Raw genomic sequence first — 22,868 nt, 5'->3', positions numbered from 1 at the left:
ATTTGAAACAACCATGTCACATCATTATCAACATACCTTTCTGAAGGAGCTTCACCTCTCCGTTCTCCCTCTTGATCTCATTCATCACTTTGTGTTTCTTCTGCTTCTTCGTCTTGTCCTTACTGGTGTGGTCTGAAAGAGAGGGGAGGACAGAGAGAAGTTAGGGTGAGGCCTTGAGGGTCATTTCAGGAGAGGGGCAGGTACAGTAGATACAAAGAAAGACTCACTCTCCACAGAAATTTAGCCTGCATCCTAAATGAGAATGGCACCCTATTCCCTAATGGCCTGGTCAAGAGTAATGCAGCAATGGCACCCTATTCCCTAATGTCCCTGGTCAAGAGTAATGCAGAAATGGCACCCTATTCCCTAATGGCCCTGGTCAAGAGTAATGCAGAAATGGCACCCTATCCCCTACATATTGAACCCTATTCCCTAATGGCCCTGGTCTAGAATAATGCAGAAATGGCACCCTATTCCCTAATGGCCTGGTCAAGAGTAATGCAGAAATGGCACCCTATTCCCTAATGGCCCTGGTCAAGAGTAATGCAGAAATGGCACCCTATCCCCTACATATGGAACCCTATTCCCTAATGGCCCTGGTCTAGAATAATGCAGAAATGGCACCCTATTCCCTAATGGCCTGGTCAAGAGTAATGCAGAAATGGCACCCTATTCCCTAATGGCCCTGGTCAAGAGTAATGCAGAAATGGCACCCTATTCCCCAATGGCCCTGGTCTAGAGTAATGCAGAAATGGCACCCTATCCCCTACATATTGAACCCTATTCCCTAATGGCCCTGGTCTAGAATAATGCAGAAATGGTACCCTATTCCCTAATGGCCTGGTCAAGAGTAATGCAGAAATGGCACCCTATTCCCTAATGGCCCTGGTCAAGAGTAATGCAGAAATGGCACCCTATCCCCTACATATGGAACCCTATTCCCTAATGGCCCTGGTCTAGAATAATGCAGAAATGGCACCCTATTCCCTAATGGCCTGGTCAAGAGTAATGCAGAAATGGCACCCTATTCCCTAATGGCCCTGGTCAAGAGTAATGCAGAAATGGCACCCTATTCCCCAATGGCCCTGGTCTAGAGTAATGCAGAAATGGCACCCTATCCCCTACATATGGAACCCTATTCCATAACGGCCCTGGTCTAGAATAATGCAGAAATGGCACCCTATTCCCTAATGGCCCTGGTCAAGAGTAATGCAGAAATGGCACCCTATTCCCCAATGGCCCTGGTCTAGAGTAATGCAGAAATGGCACCCTATCCCCTACATATGGAACCCTATTCCATAACGGCCCTGGTCAAGAGTAATGCAGAAATGGCACCCTATTCCCTAATGGCCCTGGTCAAGAGTAATGCAGAAACGACACTATTCCCTAATGGCCCTGGTCTAGAGTAATGCAGGGTATAGGGTGTCATTTGGGATGCAGACTGACTCTGTAATTTACTGATTCCCAACTGCTTTCCAGTCTGAAGGACGACAGGTTCTCACAAAGACAGACACGCTAAATCTGTAATTTACTGATTCCCAACTGCTTTCCAGTCTGAAGGACGACAGGTTCTCACAAAGACAGACACGCTGACTCTGTAATTTACTGATTCCCAACTGCTTTCCAGTCTGAAGGACGACAGGTTCTCACAAAGACAGACAGACTTTTTTACAAGACAGGCCATCGCTTACATTTGCGGAAAGCAATTTAAGGACGTCGCTGAAATGCGATCCCTTAAGATTTTCAGCTGTTAAAAACACACAGGACAACGTAATTAGTGGTATCACTCTGATGACTACTTGATCGGTAGCTAGCATGATTATCAGCTCGTCATTATTGGACAGTTTCACAAACGGCAGGTTGAAAAGTATTAATGCCAATTTACAGAAACTGCAGTAAAATGTCAAACTGCAATGAACATGATCAAAATAGTATTATATGAAAATTATTATAATCTGGGCCATTTATGAACTCGTCGTAGGTGAGAAGCTCAGTGGAGAAAAGGGCCCCGAAACAGCAAGGTAAGATCCAATTAAAAAGACAAAAAGGCAGACAGAAATAGTAGTAACCCATCACAGTAAGTCAGTAATGACACCGTACCCGTCATCATCACATCTACAGTCAAACACTCAGAGGAACTGAAGAGACAAGTTACCGTGAGGGAACTATACATGCTTCCCCAAGACGGCAGCAAGCCTGGAACCAACAGGACCCTGAACAGCTTCTTCCCCCAAGCCATAAGACTGATAAATAGTTCACCAAACAGCTTCTTCCCCCAAGCCATAAGACTGATAAATAGTTCACCAAACAGCTTCTTCCCCCAAGCCATAAGACTGATAAATAGTTCACCAAACAGCTTCTTCCCCCAAGCCATAAGACTGATAAATAGTTCACCAAACAGCTTCTTCCCCCAGGCCATAAGACTGATAAATAGTTCACCAAACAGCTTCTTCCCCCAAGCCATAAGACTGATAAATAGTTCACCAAACAGCTTCTTCCCCCAAGCCATAAGACTGATAAATAGTGACTGATAAATAGTTCACCAAACAGCTCCACAAGACTATGTGTAGTAGACCTCACAGTGAAATGCTGAATACAACAGGTGTAGTAGACCTTACAGTGAAATGCTGAATACAACAGGTGTAATAGACCTTACAGTGAACTGCTGAATACAACAGGTGTAGTAGACTTCACAGTGAAATGCTGAATACAACAGGTGTAGTAGACTTCACAGTGAAATGCTGAATACAACAGGTGTAGTAGACCTCACAGTGAAATGCTGAATACAACAGGTGTAGTAGACCTCACAGTGAAATGCTGAATACAACAGGTGTAGTAGACCTCACAGTGAAATGCTGAATACAACAGGTGTAGTAGACTTTACAGTGAAATGCTGAATACAACAGGTGTAGTAGACCTTACAGTGAAATGCTTACCTATGAGCACTTTCCCAACAACGCAGAGAAAAAGAATGTGACCCTGGTGTGAAAGTGTGCCTGTTGTGTGTGGTGTGTGTGTATATATGAGTCCAGTGCAAGAATGTCAGTAAAATAAATACAAATAATACAGGGGGGGGGGGGGGGGGGGGGGGGGGGGGTTCAACAGGCGGTTGAAGACATGTAAACACAAGGCATGTTTACTAAGGTCTTCCAGTACAAACCCTTCAATCTGACACCGTGTCACACCCCTGGAATGTGTGCAAGCTACAAATGCAAACGTTGGGCCTAAATGTTTTGCAGCCAAAAGGGAGAAGTAACAGTATTGCACAGCATGAGGCTTCCGATTGTTCAATAACTTGTTACTCATTCATATAAAATAATAAGTGACTCATTACTCCCTACTGGGGATTTTATCAGCCTAAAACAGCATCTAAAATATTACTCCCTACTGGGGATTTTATCAGCCTAAAACAGCACCTAAAATATGACTCCCTACTGGGGATTTTATCAGCCTAAAACAGCACCTAAAATATGACTCCCTACTGGGGATTTTATCAGCCTAAAACAGCACCTAAAATATTACTCCCTACTGGGGATTTTATCAGCCTAAAACAGCACCTAAAATATTACTCCCTACTGGGGATTTTATCAGCCTAAAACAGCACCTAAAACCATTGATATTATGTAACATTCAGAAATTCAATAAATAGACTATCAACATTCGGGACATTCCACCAGGGTCATAGGAATTACTACAAGTGTTGGTGCTCTACCTGCCAAAGACGTGTTGGATGTGTGTGAGAGAACAGGTCAGATAAAAGCAAATGTATTTATGAAGCCCTTTTTACAATCAGCCGATGTCACAAAGTGCTGTACAGAAACCCAGCCTGAAACTCAAAACAGCAAGCAATGCAGATGTACTGTTTGGTAACAGAATGACGGCACCAACAGCAAACCATCATTCTGTTATCAAACTTTACATCTGCCCTGTTGTTCAAGTAAATGTGTTCTTGTGAAATGTTCCATGGACATTGTTAAATGTAGTCCTTGTGCATAGAGGTGAATGATTTGTTTAAATTTGACCTCATTGATTTGTTTTTGACATCCAGATTTTTCACTTTAAAATGTGTTTAAGCAACACTCTTACCCTGGAATAGCCCGTCTCTCTCTCTCTCTCTCTCTGCTTGACTTGAGTTCAAGTCCTCCAGCTTTCACATCTCTCCCTCTCAACAGCCTTCTGTCCTACCAGCTCACACCTGCTTATCTCAATGGAGCCAACACCAGCCTGAACTTGGAATCCAACAGCAATGCAGAAGGCCTGCTATTTAATTACTGAGAATGAACTCCAGGTGAACTTGGAATAGAATGTTATTTTAAACTTTAAATTACCTTGAAATACATAGAATTCTAAATGTTATTTTGCACTTTAAATTGCGGTAGAATAGATAGAATTAGAATATAAACTTGAATGTATATGTTTTAGGCCAACTTGTAATCATCCTGTTATACATCGAACTAGAACGCTGGAATATGCATTTGATCCCGTTTTAAGTATCTGTCACAAGGTCCCTCTAATGCCCTGGGGAGGGAGGGAGGGGGGGTCCGTTTAATAATACCCACAGTCTTCATTTCTCCCACATTGGTAAAATGTAAGAAATTAATTAGTCCTAAAAGATTGGATCCAAACTAAACGGTATGAATTAACATCCTGTGTGTTAGAATGACAGTTTGAGACAGATCTAGTAATGTGGTTGACAGTGGCAGCACGCATGTAATAATATTCAGAGGTAGAGATAGCTGTTCCCTGACTCCACTGCCTCGCTCGCTGCTCTGGTGTTATTTGGGGGGCGTGGTGGTGATACAAAAACAACAGTGGATGGCTGCCGATTGTTTATTAAACCGTCATTTGAACACTGTCTTAAAACCACCCGTTACAATTAAAACCCCACTTATGTGTAGGCCTAACAATCGGTCAATGTTTCTCCAACACGTCTCTAACGTTCTCCCAGAGCGTAATGCTGACCTTACAGTTGTTTGTTTATACAACCACGTCAATTTGTTCCGCTCTGGTTGATCAATTGTATTTCCCGTTTGAATTGAACTAAAAACGTGTGTTTGTAAAATGTGCAATAATGTTTCCAACCGTGGCCTGACATCGGTGGAACGCTATGTAGCAGTTTTCAGAAGAACGCTCGATACTTTGTAACGTTCGAACGGGCATTTTCTATGCAGGTTCAAGAGCGGGTAAATCCGCAGCCATTAGCCAACCAAGCGAGAACAACAGCGAAACTCGGACAAAAAAAAAATTGTATTTCACCGTAAAAAATGTCATTATGTGTACAATCGTGGCTAGAACTATAAATGTAAACTGTCCTTTCCAAAATAACACCACAACTATTTGGAATAAGACGCGATAACAGACGCAGTTCTGGACTGGACACATTGTCATACTGCACAGCGCACACTGTCGGCCCCACATGCTTCATAGTCCTGAAGAGCGACAGCCACTAGCACTGAAAAGCTAAGTGGTTAATGGACACTGACGTTGTCTTTCTATGGACAATAGCATGCAGTAGTAACACGTTCTATTCATGTAACGTTATATCCAGCCAGCCGTTTAGTGCGGAAAACTGCGCATTCATATAAAATACCTTTTTGCAACAACTTCATGTCCCCGTTCTCCTTCTTCATTACAGTAGTGACGTTACTCAGACTGCTGCTAATATTTCCAGGAGTACCATGGATTGGTCTATGTTTCTTCTTTTCCTTGAAATCCTTCTCTTTCTCTCGTTTTTCCTTGGGCTTTTTGGATGGTGGTTTGGTATGGGAGGCGAGGAAAGCGCTCTGCTTGAACACTGTGTGAATGGGAGGCTGGAGGGGCGCCGAGGGGTTGCTGCTCGCCTTGACGGGGCTGAAGCTCCATGTTGTCGGGTTGCCTGAACTCTGCTTCTGGTGCTGCTTCTCCGCTGCGCCGCCACCTCCCCCTGCACCTCCTTCCCCATTTAGTTTCTTAGGTTTAAGGCTCTTCTCGTCGTTTCGGACTCGCTTGGGCGGCGGCGGGTGAATGTCCCGGGAAGACTGCGGCCGGGTGTCCGACGCTAGTTTCGGTTCTTTAGATTTGGCGAGCGGGCTTTTGGTCGCTGCACCAAAGTGAATGAAGCTCAGTGACTCCGCCATCTTGGGGCTCTGTATTTACTCTCCCGGCCGCTGTTTGTGCTAGGCAGGCATAGAGGGGCGGAGTCTGGTGACTAACTGACAGGCAGGCCAGGTTGGAGGTGGTGTCTGGAGTATAATGATTGGTGCGAGGAGAAATGGGACACATTACGCGGGAAACAGTCCGCAGAACACTCTTAACTCCGTGTAGAGGATACATAAAGCCCTTCTCATTATTTACAACAGATTGTGACATTACGCTTCATAACATTACAACATTAGCTAACCTAAGGTAATTTATTTACATCTGTTTATAGGGACCCCTTTATTATTGTGTTGATTTAACACCAAAAATACATATATTATTAGGCTCCTCTAAAATCTATTAATAAATATATTAAAACTGAGGTTCAGTTTAATAAATGAATAGCCCATTAGGCTTTCACAATCAATGTGCCAAGTTTTGTGCAATGTACAAGGAAAGTGTTCTGGTACTTGCGCTTGATCCTTCCGACATCGTGTGAACATCTGGTCCTTTGACCTGCGGCAGGTGGGCCAGGGTTAAGAACGTTGGTCCAGGGTTAAGAACGTTGGGCCAGGGTTCAGAGCGTTGGGCCAGGGTTCAGAGCGTTGGGCCAGGGTTCAGAGCGTTGGGCCAGGGTTCAGAGCGTTGGGCCAGGGTTCAGAGCGTTGGGCCAGGGTTCAGAGCGTTGGGCCAGGGTTCAGAGCGTTGGGCCAGGGTTCAGAGCGTTGGTCCAGGGTTCAGAGCGTTGGGCCAGGGTTAAGAGCGTTGGGCCAGGGTTAAGAGCGTTGGGCAAATAAGGTTGTGTATGTGTGTGACCCAGCCTGGGTGGATGGCAAATGGCCTGGGCAGAGAGAGAGAGAGCAGAGCACCACTTCAACCCTGGCTGGCCCTGGGGCTTAGCTTTGGCTGACACACTTCTCACTGGTGCACTCATGTGGAGAGAGAGATGGGGGGACAGGAGTGGCTGTCTAGTGGTGCACTCACTGAGACAGAAAGCTGTGCTCCTATAGGCCTAGCCAGACCTATTCACTGAGGTGGACTTCCAATGAGATCAAAGATATAAAACAGTACATCCTGGGTCGGATAAACCTGCAACTTGGGCTCGGAACAACCTTACCTTCTGCTCAGACAGTCTTTTATTTAACAGTTGAAGTCCCATTGAGGTCAGAAGACCTCTTTCCTAAGGGAGATCTGACTGCATTTTTCCTTTACAATAAAATCCCGTCTGTTACAGCCACAGATACCGTTTTAGTAAGCTACTGTGCAGAACCACCAGCTGTCTCTGTGTGAATGCTGTCCCGTGGGGGTTTATAAATGCTTTTATCTATTGACGAACTCCAGGTGATGATTGAAGGTCTATTTAGTGCTGCTGGCCACGACACAGGCTCACCTGCTGTCTGCCGTTTACAGGTGCCAACTGTTCACAGAGAGGGAGGAAAATTGCTGTTTGACGATCCTCTCTGGATGTGTTCATTGTTGAGTATTTCTCTGTAAGTGCTCTCAGAGCAAATTATGAGTACATTTTTTTTTTACCTTGATTTATCCAGGTTAGTCTTTGTGATTATAAAACATATGTTAAAAGAGACCCAGATGGCCCCAATGCTACATGCAATTACAATGTTATGAAGTATACACGGATAGAATGTTGTTCAGTGACCTTACCGGACAATCAATGACATGTGCGCATCATGAAGCCATTCATGGTCATACTACATCGTCATTACAATGTTTTAAAGTATCTACTAATGTGTGAAATGCCTACTTTGAGAGGTCGTGTTCAGTGACCTTATTGGATGATCAAGGACAGGTTTTCACCATGGTTACATGGTCAATCATAGATGACCTTAATCAGCCCCATGCAGGTTTGCTGAGGCCATTTATTTTCTCATGAGTTGACAGGAAACCAGAGCGTTTGCTCAATACTCATTCTGAAAACAGTACAAGTCCTCCCCCTTGCCCCTCAGAGCAACAGACAGATAGTGAGAGATGACAGTCCAGAACAGCAAGCCACGCACTAGTATTACATAATCCCATTTGTGCTTTAAATCTGTCCGTGGCGTGCGTTAGCAATCTAAAAACAGCCTACGATAGAATATCTCAGACCAGCCAGGAAGTCCCTTCGCAATTATTTCAAGATAAACCAAGTCATGCTATGCCACTGATGCAGAATAAACATGTCCTTGCATTAGTCCCCTTCTCTGGTGACACCAACGCCAGTTCAACCACAGAGCGGGAGAACATAGAACATTGAAACAGACGAATAGAATACTCGGAGATAATACCGGCCCTCCGTGTTCTGAATCACTTCTCACCAATCAGCTTCTCTGAAATAATGTGCGATTGCAGTCAGTGGCAGTCAAGACATCGCTGCATCGGTCCATTGCAATATATATATATGCACAGGATACCCTGATCACAGAGATATGCGGCCTTGAGTTCAGCATGTCAGGGTGAAATATATGTCTGTACGGTTTATGTTCTGTTTAAGACGTACGAGTTGTAGAACCAGAGTTCAAACTGAAGCGGAGCAGCGCAGACAGACTGTGTGGCAACCAGGCACTGAAGTAGACACAAGTGGATGCTGTTACGGCCAGTCATGTCTGCAACATCCGTCTTCTCTTTGGAAACAGAAACACTACTCTGGCATTAAATAGGAATCCATCCTCATTGCCCAAGCAATAGGGAGGAGTTGGCACACCATGAACAACACAGGCTACATACAACAGCTGCTTGGACCGTTCTACCACTGACAGTCATCTGAAGTGTATTGGAACAAACCAAGGCTACTGCATATAGCTCGCTATATGGTGGTATTCAAGATGAGGTTAATCAATAGATGCAACCTGATATTTTGATTAGCTATGTAGCTAAAGATACTGTACTGTACACCGTGTGTGTGTGTGTGTGTGTCATTAAGCCACAAAGCACTTCCCAACTGTGTTATTCTCACCAGATCATGTTGAAGGATGCACCACCACTACTAGGTACACTTATTAATAAATCAATGCACAGCTCCGCTTTCTCCATAATTATCTGAGAGACTAGTCCAGGACCTGAGCCAGATGAGTGAAGAAGAGTGTTGGCCAGGACACAATTCATCCCAGGTGTAGATCTTTATTCATTAAACCAAGCTTCCTCAATGGGACCAGTAGCTTCCTCAATGGGACCAGTAGCGTCCTCAATGGGACCAGTAGCTTCCTCAATGGGACCAGTAGCTTCCTCAATGGGACCAGTAGCTTCCTCAATGGGACCAGTAGCTTCCTCAATGGGACCAGTAGCTTCCTCAATGGGACCAGTAGCTTCCTCAATGGGACCAGTAGCTTCGGAAATGGGACCAGCAGCTTCGGAAATGGGACCAGCAGCTTCGGAAATGGGACCAGCAGCTTCGGAAATGGGACCAGCAGCTTCGGAAATGGGACCAGCAGCTTCGGAAATGGGACCAGCAGCTTCGGAAATGGGACCAGCAGCTTCGGAAATGGGACCAGTAGCTTCGGAAATGGGACCAGTAGCTTCGGAAATGGGACCAGTAGCTTCGGAAATGGGACCAGTAGCTTCCTCAATGGGACCAGTAGCTTTCTCAATGGGACCAGTAGCTGGGACCAGTAGCTTCCTCAATGGGACCAGTAGCTTTCTCAATGGGACCAGTAGCTTCCTCAATGGGACCAGTAGCTTTCTCAATGGGACCAGTAGCTTCCTCAATGGGACCAGTAGCTTTCTCAATGGGACCAGTAGCTTCCTCAATGGGACCAGTAGCTTCCTCAATGGGACCAGTAGCTTCCTCAATGGGACCAGCAGCTTCCTCAATGGGACCAGCAGCTTTCTCAATGGGACCAGTAGCTTTCTCAATGGGACCAGTAGCTTTCTCAATGGGACCAGCAGCTTCCTCAATGGGACCAGTAGCTTCCTCAATGGGACCAGTAGCTTTCTCAATGGGACCAGTAGCTTCCTCAATGGGACCAGTAGCTTTCTCAATGGGACCAGTAGCTTCCTCAATGGGACCAGTAGCTTCGGAAATGAAACGTGCAAATAATGTAATTGGAACACGTGAGCCCAATACATACCAGAAACCTGCCCCCCATAGAAGTGTGTGTCGGTGTCAGTGTGACAAGCCTCATCAATAACTCCTCCACCTGTAGTCACAGGGAGGAAGTGTGTGTCAGTGTCAGTATGACAAGCCTCATCAATAACTCCTCCACCTGTAGTCACAGGGAGGAAGTGTGTGTCAGTGTGACAAGCCTCATCAATAACTCCTCCTGCAGTCACAGGGAGGAAGTGTGTGTCAGTGTGACAAGCCTCATCAATAACTCCTCCTGCAGTCACAGGGAGGAAGTGTGTCAAACATGCGGTGGAAACCCCCAGGTGTGTGGGAACTCATTTAATTGAAAACATACTAAAACCCGTCCAATTGAAGTGTGTGTCATGCATCATATGTGCCAACCTACAGTGAGAAAATGTGTCACATTAGAACAGATGAAGGATAAAACCCAGGTGGAAGTGGACCTTATATGGAACCGTGTGTGTGTGTGTGGAAAACCCCAGGTTGATGGAGAACTCTCGCTGAGCTCACTTCCTGCCAAGTCCCAAGTTAGTGAATGTACTCATCCCTCTGGACACCTACAGCATGATCTCACACACACACACACACACACACACACACACACACACACACACACACACACACACACACAGAGAGAATTCCCCCCCCCCCACACACAGAGAGAGAGAGAATCCCCACACACAGAGAGAGAGAATCCCCACACACCCACAGAGAGAGAGAATCCCCACACACACAGAGAGAGAGAGAGAGAGAATCCCCACACACAGAGAGAGAGAGAATCCCCACACCCACAGAGAGAGAGAATCCCCACACCCACAGAGAGAGAGAATCCCCACACACACACAGGAAGCCCCAGCGCTACTCCCCCAGCCCCTCTGGAGACTTTAAAAACAGTGTAGGAAAACAAGGAAGCATGTTCTACTTGATGTCTTTAGTCTTTACTGACGGGTCCATTGATTTCTGCAACATACAAACAGGTCTGTGTTGTGTGGGAGGAGGAGGGGTGTCAGAGAGGGGCTGTGACCCAAAAAGGCACCATGTTCCCTATATAGTGCACTACTTTTAACCAGAGTCCCCATAGTCTGAGACCAGAGTCTGGTCTGTTCAAAAGTAGTGGACTATATAGGGAATATGGTGCCATTTGGGATGCAAGCAGTCTCCAAGAGGAGTGGACCAACCAACACGGCTGAGCATGTCGCTACACGTGCTGCAGCTGTTGCTGCTGATGATGATGGGAGAAGGGGGGGGGGGGGGGGCAGCACTCTCCGAAAGGCACAGGCGGGCTCCAAAACAAATACCAGTGGTAGCAGTTAGGGTCCAAGGGAATTCAACTCCAGGCCTGGAGCGCCAAAGTACTCCTGGTTTAGTCCATTGATTGATTGAATCATGTCTCTGATTGGCCAGAGAGTCTAATCATCTGGCGATGTCATCACCGGGTTTTAATTAGTCTGATTAGAAGGAGCGAGAGAGAAAGAAACCCAGGAGACTTGCAGTCCTCCCGGACTGGAGTGGACTATCCCTGTTGTAGTAGGGCAGAAACTGAAGAGAGGAGAAACAGCATATACAAAAATATCCTTTAGAATAGAATTTACAAAAAGAGCGATTATTATTACACAATCTTGAGCCCGTTTGCCATCTCAGCAAGAGGACGGCGCTATGCCAGGTCCAGCTGATTCAAAACCTTTACACGTCATTAGAACAAAACCCTGCAATATTTGCTAGAACAAGAGGGCAAATCATTTACAGTAGGAGGAACATTGGGGAGAGGGAGGGGTGTCATGGACAGACTAGTTACATCTTCTGTTAATACGAATATTTAGAGAGAGCACATTAAATATTATATACCTAGTTGCCCTGTACATGTAGAAAACAATGCATATATAGCTATCGAGAAGTTAGCACAAAAAAATGAATCAAAATAATATAACAGTAGTCCTCTGTCCCTAGTGATACACGTCTGCTTCTGTAATGTCTTAATACAAGTCTAAAAGTACAGAAGATAAGAAAGTCAAGTATTTCTCTGGAATAGAAAACTAAACCAAAAGATGAATCGGGATCCAAATGTGACGGATTGTTTCGGACTAAGAGTCAAATCCTAACTTGCACTTAAGACAAATTCTCTCCCATTCACATCTTCATGACTAAGTGAAAATTCAACTTAAGTGGAAGTTAGGATTTGCCCCCAAAGGGAATAAGGCAGGTTTGTATGGTCCCAGCAGAGAAGGAGATAAGATAATTGTACATCCCAAATGACACACTATTCCCTAAGTAGTGCACTACTTTTGACCAGAGCCCTATGGTCCCTGGTCAAAAGTAGTGCACTATATAGGGAATGGCGTTCCATTTGGGAAACACTTAATAGCACCAGCACACAGACAGCCCCTGGCAACTGGCACAAGTACAGCAGAAAGATGTACCGTTGCATCCTGGGTAGATTATCTAAATTGCTTTGCAGATTGTGTTTTAGGCTTGGTCTCAAATGGCACCCTGTTACCTACATGTACAAGACTCTGGCCAGTGCACTATATAGGGAATAGGGTGCCATTTCACATCTGCCCTATTAGTTAGGAAAAGTGTCAGTGTCCAAGGATGGGACAGCACCCAGTCATCTCCTTCATACACAGTGGCCCTTGTAAGAGACAAGGTGAGGATCAAGGAGGATTTGGAGGGTGGAGGAGGGCAGTGAAGGGGGCTATAGGTAGAAGCCATGATCATGTCCACTGTGTAGGGGGGTCCCTGGGGCCTTTGGGTTGTGTGCAGCGGTTACCGTATCCTGGAAGACAAGAGAAGAACAGTGTTGTGATTAAAGCGTTGGGGACTTTCAGGCCACGTCACCTGACCAGGAAACATTCTGCTTCTTGGTTGTGGTTATATGTTATGACTAGAAACCAGCGTTTTCCTGGTCAGGAACAACTCAGGGCCCTAGTTATAGTAAACAACTATAGACACAACATGACCATATTTACTATCACTTTCCCTCCTTCTCCTCCTCCTCCTCTCACTCACCCATCTCTGAGGAAGCCTTGCTCTCTGCTGTGCTGTCTGCTACTGTGATGTTGGCAGGTGATGTTTCCACTCCTGCTGCATCTGAAATCTTCTTACTCCTCTCTCCTGACGGTTCTAGGACAAACACACACAGTGTCAGGTTTCTCTGTCACGCAGTACCACACACACACAGTGTCAGGTTTCCCTATCACGCAGTAACACACACCGTAGCACACACACACAGCTGTTCCTTTAATAAATGCCTACAGTCTTATCATTTCAGGGTAATTTGTGGAACAGTGTACACCTCCAGCAGACTAACTAGGAAACCTAATAAAACCAAGCAGGCTAAAAGATAAGCTTGGAGAAGTGTCAGATGAATACTACATTGGTAATTAGGTTACGCAGACAGACTGCCTCTCTGCTCCCGACTCCAGACCTGACAAAACTCCTTCCAGACCAGACAGAACTTCAGACCAGACAGAACTCCAGACCAGACAGACAGACAAAACTCCAGACCAGACAGACAGACAAAACTCCTTCCAGACCAGACAGACAGACAAAACTCCTTCCAGACCAGACAGACAGACAAAACTCCTTCCAGACCAGACAGACAGACAAAACTCCTTCCAGACCAGAAGACAGACAAAACTCCTTCCAGACCAGACAAAACTCCTTCCAGACCAGACAAAACTCCTTCCAGACCAGACAAAACTCCTTCCAGACCAGACAAAACTCCTTCCAGACCAGACAAAACTCCTTCCAGACCAGACAAAACTCCTTCCAGACCAGACAAAACTCCTTCCAGACCAGACAAAACTCCTTCCAGACCAGACAAAACTCCTTCCAGACCAGACAAAACTCCTTCCAGACCAGACAAAACTCCTTCCAGACCAGACAAAACTCCTTCCAGACCAGACAAAACTCCTTCCAGACCAGACAGAACTCCTTCCAGACCAGACAGAACTCCTTCCAGACCAGACAGAACTCCTTCCAGACCAGACAGAACTCCTTCCAGACCAGACAGAACTCCTTCCAGACCAGACAGAACTCCTTCCAGACCAGACAGAACTCCTTCCAGACCAGACAGAACTCCTTCCAGACCAGACAGAACTCCAGACCAGACAGAACTCCAGACCAGACCTTTTAGATCATCAATGATTAATTTTCATGGAGATCTGTGCAGAACAGAGTGATGTTTTACAGCCAAACCCCTGCTCTCTCCTAATCACCCATCTGAACATCAGAACAGAGTGATGTCTTACAGCCAAACCCCTGCTCTCTCCTAATCACCCATCTGAACAGAGTGATGTTTTACAGCCAAACCCCTGCTCTCTCCTAATCACCCATCTGAACATCAGAACAGAGTGATGTCTTACAGCCAAACCCCTGCTCTCTCCTAATCACCCATCTGAACAGAGTGATGTTTTACAGCCAAACCCCTGCTCTCTCCTAATCACCCATCTGAACATCAGAACAGAGTGATGTCTTACAGCCAAACCCCTGCTCTCTCCTAATCACCCATCTGAACATCAGAACAGAGTGATGTCTTACAGCCAAACCCCTGCTCTCTCTTAATCACCCATCTGAACATCAGAACAGAGTGATGTTTTACAGCCAAACCCCTGCTCTCTCCTAATCACCCATCTGAACATCAGAACAGAGTGATGTTTTACAGCCAAACCCCTGCACTCTCCTAATCACCCATCTGAACATCAGAACAGAGTGATGTCTTACAGCCAAACCCCTGCCCTCTCCTAATCACCCATCTGAGAGGGAGGGACAAAACCACATCTGAGACTGAATGAGGCCCAAATGGTACTCTATCCCCTTCATAGTGCACTACTTTGGACCAGGGCCCATGCACTGTATAGGGAATAGGGTTCCATTTGGGATGCATCCTAGGGTTTATGTTGGGTAATGAGACCACCCCCCCCCTCAAGCCATCAGAGGCAGCATGGGCAGCCAATCATTTAGCCTAAACACTGAAGAGATGAGCCACCTACCTCTCTCTGTTATCTGTGCCTGTGTACTCCTCTGCTCCTGTGGAGAGAGACGGAGGACACAGATTAATAACAGGGCTGAAGAAGAGATGATGGAGGAGAGACGGAGGACACAGATTAATAACAGGGCTGAAGAAGAGATGATGGAGGAGAGACGGAGGACACAGATTAATAACAGGGCTGAAGAAGAGATGATGGGGGAGAGACTGAGGACACAGATTAATAACAGGGCTGAAGAAGAGATGGAGGAGAGACGGAGGACACAGATTAATAACGGCGCTGAAGAAGAGATGATGGAGGAGAGACGGAGGACACAGATTAATAACAGGGCTGAAGAAGAGATGATGGAGGAGAGACGGAGGACACAGATCAATAACAGGGCAGAAGAAGAGATGGAGGAGAGACGGAGGACACAGATTAATAACAGGGCTGAAGAAGAGATGATGGAGGAGAGACGGAGGACACAGATTAATAACAGGGCTGAAGAAGAGATGATGGAGGAGAGACGGAGGACACAGATTAATAACAGGGCTGAAGAAGAGATGATGGAGGAGAGAGACGGAGGACACAGATTAATAACAGGGCTGAAGAAGAGATGATGGAGGAGAGACGGAGGACACAGATTAATAACAGGGCTGAAGAAGAGATGATGATGGAGGAGAGAGACGGAGGACACAGGGCTGAAGAAGAGATGATGGTGGAGAGAGACGGAGGACACAGATTAATAACAGGGCTGAAGAAGAGATGGAGGAGAGACGGGGCCTCCATCTCTTCTTCAGCCCTGTTATTAATCTGTGTCCTCCGTCTCTCCTCCATCTCTTCTTCAGCCGTTATTATCTCAACGGAACATATAAAGCAGTTGTTCCTGTCTAGAACCAACACACCTCAACCCATCATCAAGCCCTTAATGACTTGAATCAGGTCTGCTAGTACGGGGCTGGAACTAAACCCTGCACACCCCGTGGGTCCCCAGAAGCAGGACTGGAGAACAGACGTCTAGAGGTTTGTTTCTATAAAGCTGGTGAGAATGGTGTTCACCTGAGGAAAACCTGCTCCTTTTCCTGACTGGTTCTCTGAGATACTCCAGTCTGATGGTCCTGGTGCCTTCAACTCTGATGGGTCTTGAGATGGACAGAGAGAGGGAGAGACAGAGGGAGAGAAAGTAAAAGACGAGAGAGAGAGAGAGAGAGAGACTTCCATAGAGAGACACAGTAGCTCTATATATTTGGGAGCCTCAAAGTGCCAGGCTTCTAGGCTGCGGACACAAGAGCATGTCTGTCATGTCTGGCCACGAGACGTCTCTTTCCAACAGCCTTTATGTACCACTGACTTCCTCATTCATTCCATTGTAGCTGTTCTTACATGCTGGAGGTCATTTAAGCTCCAAATACGACTGTTCCGTCGACCAACCCCCGTCTGTCTCCTCAGCTCTTAATGGTTGACCCTGACCTTCCTGTCTTCATTGTGTGTTTAAGACTAGTTGTAAACGTAACACTAGTTGTAAACGTATATATGCTGTCTTGTGATCTTTCTATATTATTGTTATATTAACGTTGACCTGCATGTTGGAGTTTGGAGCGGAAGAGTTTCACTGGACCGTGTGCATGTGACTAATAAACTCTCATTTGATAAATGTCATGAACACACACCGCACATCAACACACAATCTAATGAGAGCATGTTCATTCCAGAGAACGTTAACTCTGCCCTCCATCCCTGTCTCACTCCATCCATTCATCCTCCCTCCCTTCACAGCAGCACAGGGCTGAGGCTGCCCTCCATCCCTGTCTCGCTCCATCCATCCATCCTCCCTCCCTTCACAGCAGCACAGGTCTGAGGCTGCCCTCCATCCCTGTCTCGCTCCATCCATTCATCCTCCCTCCCTTCACAGCAGCACAGGGCTGAGGCTGCCCTCCATCCCTGTCTCGCTCCATCCATTCATCCTCCCTCCCTTCACAGCAGCACAGGTCTGAGGCTGCCCTCCATCCCTGTCTCGCTCCATCCATTCATCCTCCCTCCCTTCACAGCAGCACAGGGCTGAGGCTGCCCTCCATCCCTGTCTCGCTCCATCCATTCATCCTCCCTCCCTTCACAGCAGCACAGGTCTGAGGCTGCCCTCCATCCCTGTCTCGCTCCATCCATTCATCCTCCCTCCCTTCACAGCAGCACAGGTCTGAGGCTGCCCTCCATCCCTGTCTCGCTCCATCCATTCATCCTCCCTCCCTTCACAGCAGCACAGGTCTGAGGCTGCCCTCCATCCCTGTCTCGCTCCATCCATTCATCCTCCCTCCCTTCACAGCAGCACAGGTCTGAGGCTGCCCTGCAGGCAAGGGGTTCATAACGGTTGAACGAGGAGGGGGATTCAGAGAGGAACCATTAGCGGCCAGTGAGGGGTGGGACTCTGGTTTGAGCGGAGCGGGGTTATTTGACAAAGCCCTGCTGGCACAAAAAGATCCTTAACCAACTCAGAAGCTCATTTGATGAACAATATTTGTGCCACCTTGGTAATTGTGGCACTGCATTATCATTAACAAACAAAAACAATCTTGCATTGAGAACCAGTCAGTAGCCCTGCTGCCTGTGGTAACGATAACGCAGCTATGATGACAAGTTGTAGCTGGAGAAACGTCCATAAGCATTAACCCCTCAGAGCTGGACCCAGTTGGACTCTGCTTGTAATGATCTCTAGAATTAATTATCTGGCGGTCCTGCAACGTCCGCCCTTGGGCCTAATGACATCATTAGGCATTGGGCCTAGTATCAATTTCAGTCAGGTACTGCTGCTGGGGATATCCGACGTAGGACCAGGAGTTTTTCAGACCATCTGAGCTGATCTGTTAAAACTCAGGGCCCTAGTTGTACTTGTAGACTAGACCTGGGGCCTGAAGTACTTCCTGGTCTGGTCACATGGTGAGGAAAACCTCCTGGCCCTATGTACGTCCCTAATAGAAGTTGAGTGGTGTGATGATGTAACACTAAGGAGTTGGTGTGACGTTGTAACACTAAGGAGTTGTAACACTAAGGAGTTGGTGTGACGTTGTAACACTAAGGAGTTGTAACACTAAGGAGTTGGTGTGACGTTGTAACACTAAGGAGTTGGTGTGACGTTGTAACACTAAGGAGTTGTAACACTAAGGAGTTGGTGTGACGTAACACTAAGGAGTTGGTGTGACGTTGTAACACTAAGGAGTTGTAACACTAAGGAGTTGGTGTGACGTTGTAACACTAAGGAGTTGGTGTGACGTTGTAACACTAAGGAGTTGGAACACTAAGGAGTTGGAACACTAAGGAGTTGGAACCCTAAGGAGTTGGAACACTAAGGAGTTGGAACCCTAAGGAGTTGGAACACTAAGGAGTTGGAACCCTAAGGAGTTGGAACACTAAGGAGTTGGTGTGACGTTGGAACACTAAGGAGTTGGAACACTAAGGAGTTGGAACACTAAGGAGTTGGAACCCTAAGGAGTTGGAACCCTAAGGAGTTGGAACACTAAGGAGTTGTAACACTAAGGAGTTGTAACACTAAGGAGTTGGTGTGACGTTGTAACACTAAGGAGTTGGAACACTAAGGAGTTGGAACACTAAGGAGTTGGAACACTAAGGAGTTGGAACCCTAAGGAGTTGGAACCCTAAGGAGTTGGAACACTAAGGAGTTGGAACACTAAGGAGTTGGTGTGACGTTGTAACACTAAGGAGTTGGAACACTAAGGAGTTGGAACACTAAGGAGTTGGAACACTAAGGAGTTGGAACACTAAGGAGTTGGAACCCTAAGGAGTTGGAACCCTAAGGAGTTGGAACCGTAAGGAGTTGGAACACTAAGGAGTTGGTGTGACGTTGTAACACTAAGGAGTTGGAACACTAAGGAGTTGGAACACTAAGGAGTTGGAACCCTAAGGAGTTGGAACCCTAAGGAGTTGGAACACTAAGGAGTTGATTTGGGCAACCTCAAGGCTTTTTTATTTTAATTTAACTAGGCAGGTCCGTTAAGAGCAAATTCTTATTTACCTTGGCAAACCCTAACCCGGCCAAACCCTAACCCGGCCAAACCCTAACCCGGATGACGCTGGGCAAATTGTGCGCCGCCCGATGGGACTCCCAATCACGGCCGGTTGTGATACAGCCTGGAATCGAACCAGGGTCTGTAGTGACGCCTCTAGCACTGAGATGCAGTGCCTTAGACCGCTGAGCCACTCGAGGAGCCACTCGAGGAGCCACTCGAGGAGCCCCCCCCCTTCATATGGTGGTGTCTGGCTTCCAGACTGGATATATACTGCAGAGAATCAGAGTTGACTTAACTAAAAATCTGGTCATTTCATTTCCATGCTCTCTCATCAACAACAGTCATAACAAAAGTCATCTGGAAGTTCTGAAGCTGAGATGACTGAGAAGGCGGCAAAACTATCCATGTTCAAGGTCTGCAGAGTTGTTTCTGGCGCCCTCTTGTGTCAAGCCACCACACTGCAGCAGAAGACAGCGGGCAGACCAAGGGGTGGAGCCAGTCCTGGAGGGCTGAAGAATGCCCGAAGGTGCAGGTTTTTATTCCAGCCCAGGTCTAAAACACTCAATTCCCCTTTTCACAATTTAAAATAGGAGACTATGATTAGTTGATCATTTTAAATCAGATGTGTTAACTTACAGTTGGGATGGAACAAAAGCCTGCAACACATTGGCTCTCCAGGATGTTGGAAATTGCAGACCCTCCCTTGTCTGTCGTCTCATGATGCCAGACATCTTACTACAGCTCACCATTCCTGATGTATGAGACCAAGACTGGGACCGTTAAAACACACCTGTGGCCAAAATGAAGGACTCTGGGGTTCTCTCAGGTAGAGGGGGAGGGGAATCTTCACTCTGGTCACTGTCTGGGTCAGAGGTCAGAGTACAGCAGGGGTTATTACCAGGGGTCAAAGGTCAAATTGACGGCCAATCAACAATCAAACGACAGCGAGAAACAGGTACATCTGAAATGGTGCCCTATTCCTAATGATTAAGTGCACTACTTTTAGCCAGAGCCCTAGGTGAAGTAGTGCACTACTTTTAGCCAGAGCCCTAGGTGAAGTAGTGCACTACTTTTAGCCAGAGCCCTAGGTGAAGTAGTGCACTACTTTTAGCCAGAGCCCTAGGTGAAGTAGTGCACTACTTTTAGCCAGAGCCCTAGGTGAAGTAGTGCACTACTTTTAGCCAGAGCCCTAGGTGAAGTAGTGCAGTGTAAAGACAAAGGTACCATTTCAGATGCAGCCAGAGAGACAAGCTCAGAATACATCCTCCCAGATTCAGAGCCATAACCACCCCAAGACAACACGCCACAAAGCCAAGCAGAGCCAGAATCAACACCAAACCATTCAATCATTCCCATCAAATCACAGCTGTTTCAATCACAAGCGAAGAGATCATACAATCAGAGATCAGGTGATTTTGAGATCATGATTAGGATATCGCTCGATTCCCATCAGCTGCCTTTGATCAAAATCCCATCTCTGGGCAGTTAAGTGATTGTCAGGCCATTGTGTGTAGCGTGGCAGTATAGGAGGCTTTACACCCGTGCACACGGTTGGTTGGTACACATGCACTGTTCCCCCCCCACACAAATCCATCCCAGCCACCCACCTTTCCAGGGCCCACTGAAACATCTCCTGGTGCTTGGCCGCTCTCTCTCTCTCTCTCTCTCACACACACACACACACACACACACACACACACACACACACAAACTGCCTGCTCAGTCTGCCTCAACTCATCCAAGCCTGACATCTCACATGCTCACAGCACTCTCCTCTCCATCCCTTCCCCACTATCTCCATATTTCCATCTCTACTGAGGAGTCTTTCCACATCAACTATCCTCCCAGACACTGTTTTCTTCCCCACTATCTCCATCCTTCCATCTCTACTGAGGAGTCTTTCCACATCAACTATCCTCCCAGACACTGTTTTCTTCCCCACTATCTCCATCCTTCCATCTCTACTGAGGAGTCTTTCCACATCAACTATCCTCCCAGACACTGTTTTCTTCCCCACTATCTCCATCCTTCCATCTCTACTGAGGAGTCTTTCCACATCAACTATCCTCCCAGACACTGTTTTCTTCCCCACTATCTCCATCCTTCCATCTCTACTGAGGAGTCTTTCCACATCAACTATCCTCCCAGACACTGTTTTCTTCCCCACTATCTCCATCCTTCCATCTCTACTGAGGAGTCTTTCCACATCAACTATCCTCCCAGACACTGTTTTCTTCCTCACTCAGACCCAGCCTAACACTACTCTGACAAAGGGCAGAGGGAAACACAAGCAGAAAAAGGTTCCAGGAGACATTGTTCATTATTAAAACACATTATTGAGCTGTAGTCAGTTGTGCTTAGCTTCAGGTTATCCACACCACTCGCCTGCTAGCAGAGCCATTTGTGCATCCATAACCCACTTTATTTCCTGTCTAGAAGTCTGCGATTATGCACGGATGCTCAAATGGCTATTCTAGCGTGTCTAGTCTCCTCTCCTGTCTGAAACGCCCTGTTGAGGCCCAGCAACATCTCTCCTGTCTGAAACGCCCTGTTGAGGCCTAGCAACATCTCTCCTGTCTGAAACACCCTGTTGAGGCCTAGCAACATCTCTCCTGTCTGAAACACCCTGTTGAGGCCCAGCAACCTCTCTCCTGTCTGAAACACCCTGTTGAGGTCAAGCAACATCTCTCCTTGGGGAAAGAATAAACAGCCTGGTACATTACAGTCTGTGTCCCAAAAGGCACCCTTTTGTCAAAGGTAGTGCACTATATAGGGAGCCGTGGGGCAGCCGGGGGCCAGCAGAACACCAGCCCTGTTTGCACCACAGACAGATGTTAGATTAATCCATGCTTTGGCCCACAGAGCACCGCTAATGGCCCACTTCCAATGGGCTGACATGCAGGCAGACACACCTCCCCCGCCAAGCACGGAAGGGCAGAAAGCACCACATGCCATGAGCGCAGACACATGAACAGCAGCACCCGTAGACACACATGATCAGATGTTTACTCATCTCACACTCAGAACATTTCACACAGTCAACAAATCATCCAATAACAGACTGACAAGTCTTACATTACCCCTTTCAACATAACCCCACCTAAGAGTTACATTATCCCTCTCAACATAACCCCACCTAAGAGTTACATTACCCCTCAACATAACCCCACCTAAGAGTTACATTATCCCTCTCAACATAACCCCACCTAAGAGTTACATTACCCCTCAACATAACCCCACCTAAGAGTTACATTACCCCTCAACATAACCCCACCTAAGAGTTACATTACCCCTCATGTTAAGACTTACCAGCTGTTTCCTCCCACACAACCCATAGACAAAACTCCACCATCTTTACATAGCCCCACTCAGCATCCTGTACCGTCCTGTTCTGTCCCTTCACTGTCACATAATACTATGGTAACTCCAACTTGAGCCTGGAGTCTACAGCCTAAACCAAGGCCTGCTGGAGTCTACAGCCTAAACCCTAAACCAAGACCTGCTGGAGTCTACAGCCTAAACCCTAAACCAAGGCCTGCTAGAGTCTACAGCCTACAGCCTAAGCCAAGGCCTGCTGGAGCCTACAGCCTAAACCAAGGCCTGCTGGAGTCTACAGCCTAAACCCTAAACCAAGGCCTGCTGGAGCCTACAGCCTAAACCCTAAACCAAGGCCTGCTGGAGCCTACAGCCTAAACCCTAAACCAAGGC

At 46.8% G+C, this 22,868-nt stretch overlaps 2 protein-coding genes across 2 annotated transcripts in view; both read right to left on the bottom strand.

Moving 5' to 3' along the window:
• LOC139392972 (lysine-specific demethylase RSBN1L-like) overlaps positions 1-6,121 on the bottom strand; it is a 90,780-nt gene extending 84,659 nt beyond the window's left edge. Inside the window, exons 1-2 of the mRNA XM_071141279.1 lie at positions 5,591-6,121; positions 37-132 (exon numbers count right to left, since the gene is read on the bottom strand). Coding sequence (XP_070997380.1) covers positions 37-132; positions 5,591-6,116 — 622 coding nt within the window. The 5' untranslated portion in view covers positions 6,117-6,121. The remainder of the gene's footprint in view (positions 1-36; positions 133-5,590) is intronic.
• Positions 6,122-12,718: 6,597 nt separating this feature from the next.
• The window catches only part of LOC139393089 (tyrosine-protein phosphatase non-receptor type 12-like), a 41,100-nt gene continuing 30,950 nt past the window's right edge, over positions 12,719-22,868 (bottom strand). The window contains exons 13-17 of the mRNA XM_071141436.1: positions 19,951-20,022; positions 16,201-16,283; positions 15,166-15,202; positions 13,181-13,294; positions 12,719-12,947 (exon numbers count right to left, since the gene is read on the bottom strand). Coding sequence (XP_070997537.1) covers positions 12,886-12,947; positions 13,181-13,294; positions 15,166-15,202; positions 16,201-16,283; positions 19,951-20,022 — 368 coding nt within the window. The 3' untranslated portion in view covers positions 12,719-12,885. The remainder of the gene's footprint in view (positions 12,948-13,180; positions 13,295-15,165; positions 15,203-16,200; positions 16,284-19,950; positions 20,023-22,868) is intronic.

The sequence above is a fragment of the Oncorhynchus clarkii genome, chromosome 33, assembly GCF_045791955.1.
Source record: "Oncorhynchus clarkii lewisi isolate Uvic-CL-2024 chromosome 33, UVic_Ocla_1.0, whole genome shotgun sequence".
Taxonomy (NCBI): domain Eukaryota; kingdom Metazoa; phylum Chordata; class Actinopteri; order Salmoniformes; family Salmonidae; genus Oncorhynchus; species Oncorhynchus clarkii.
This window is presented reverse-complemented; position numbering and strand designations above follow the sequence as displayed.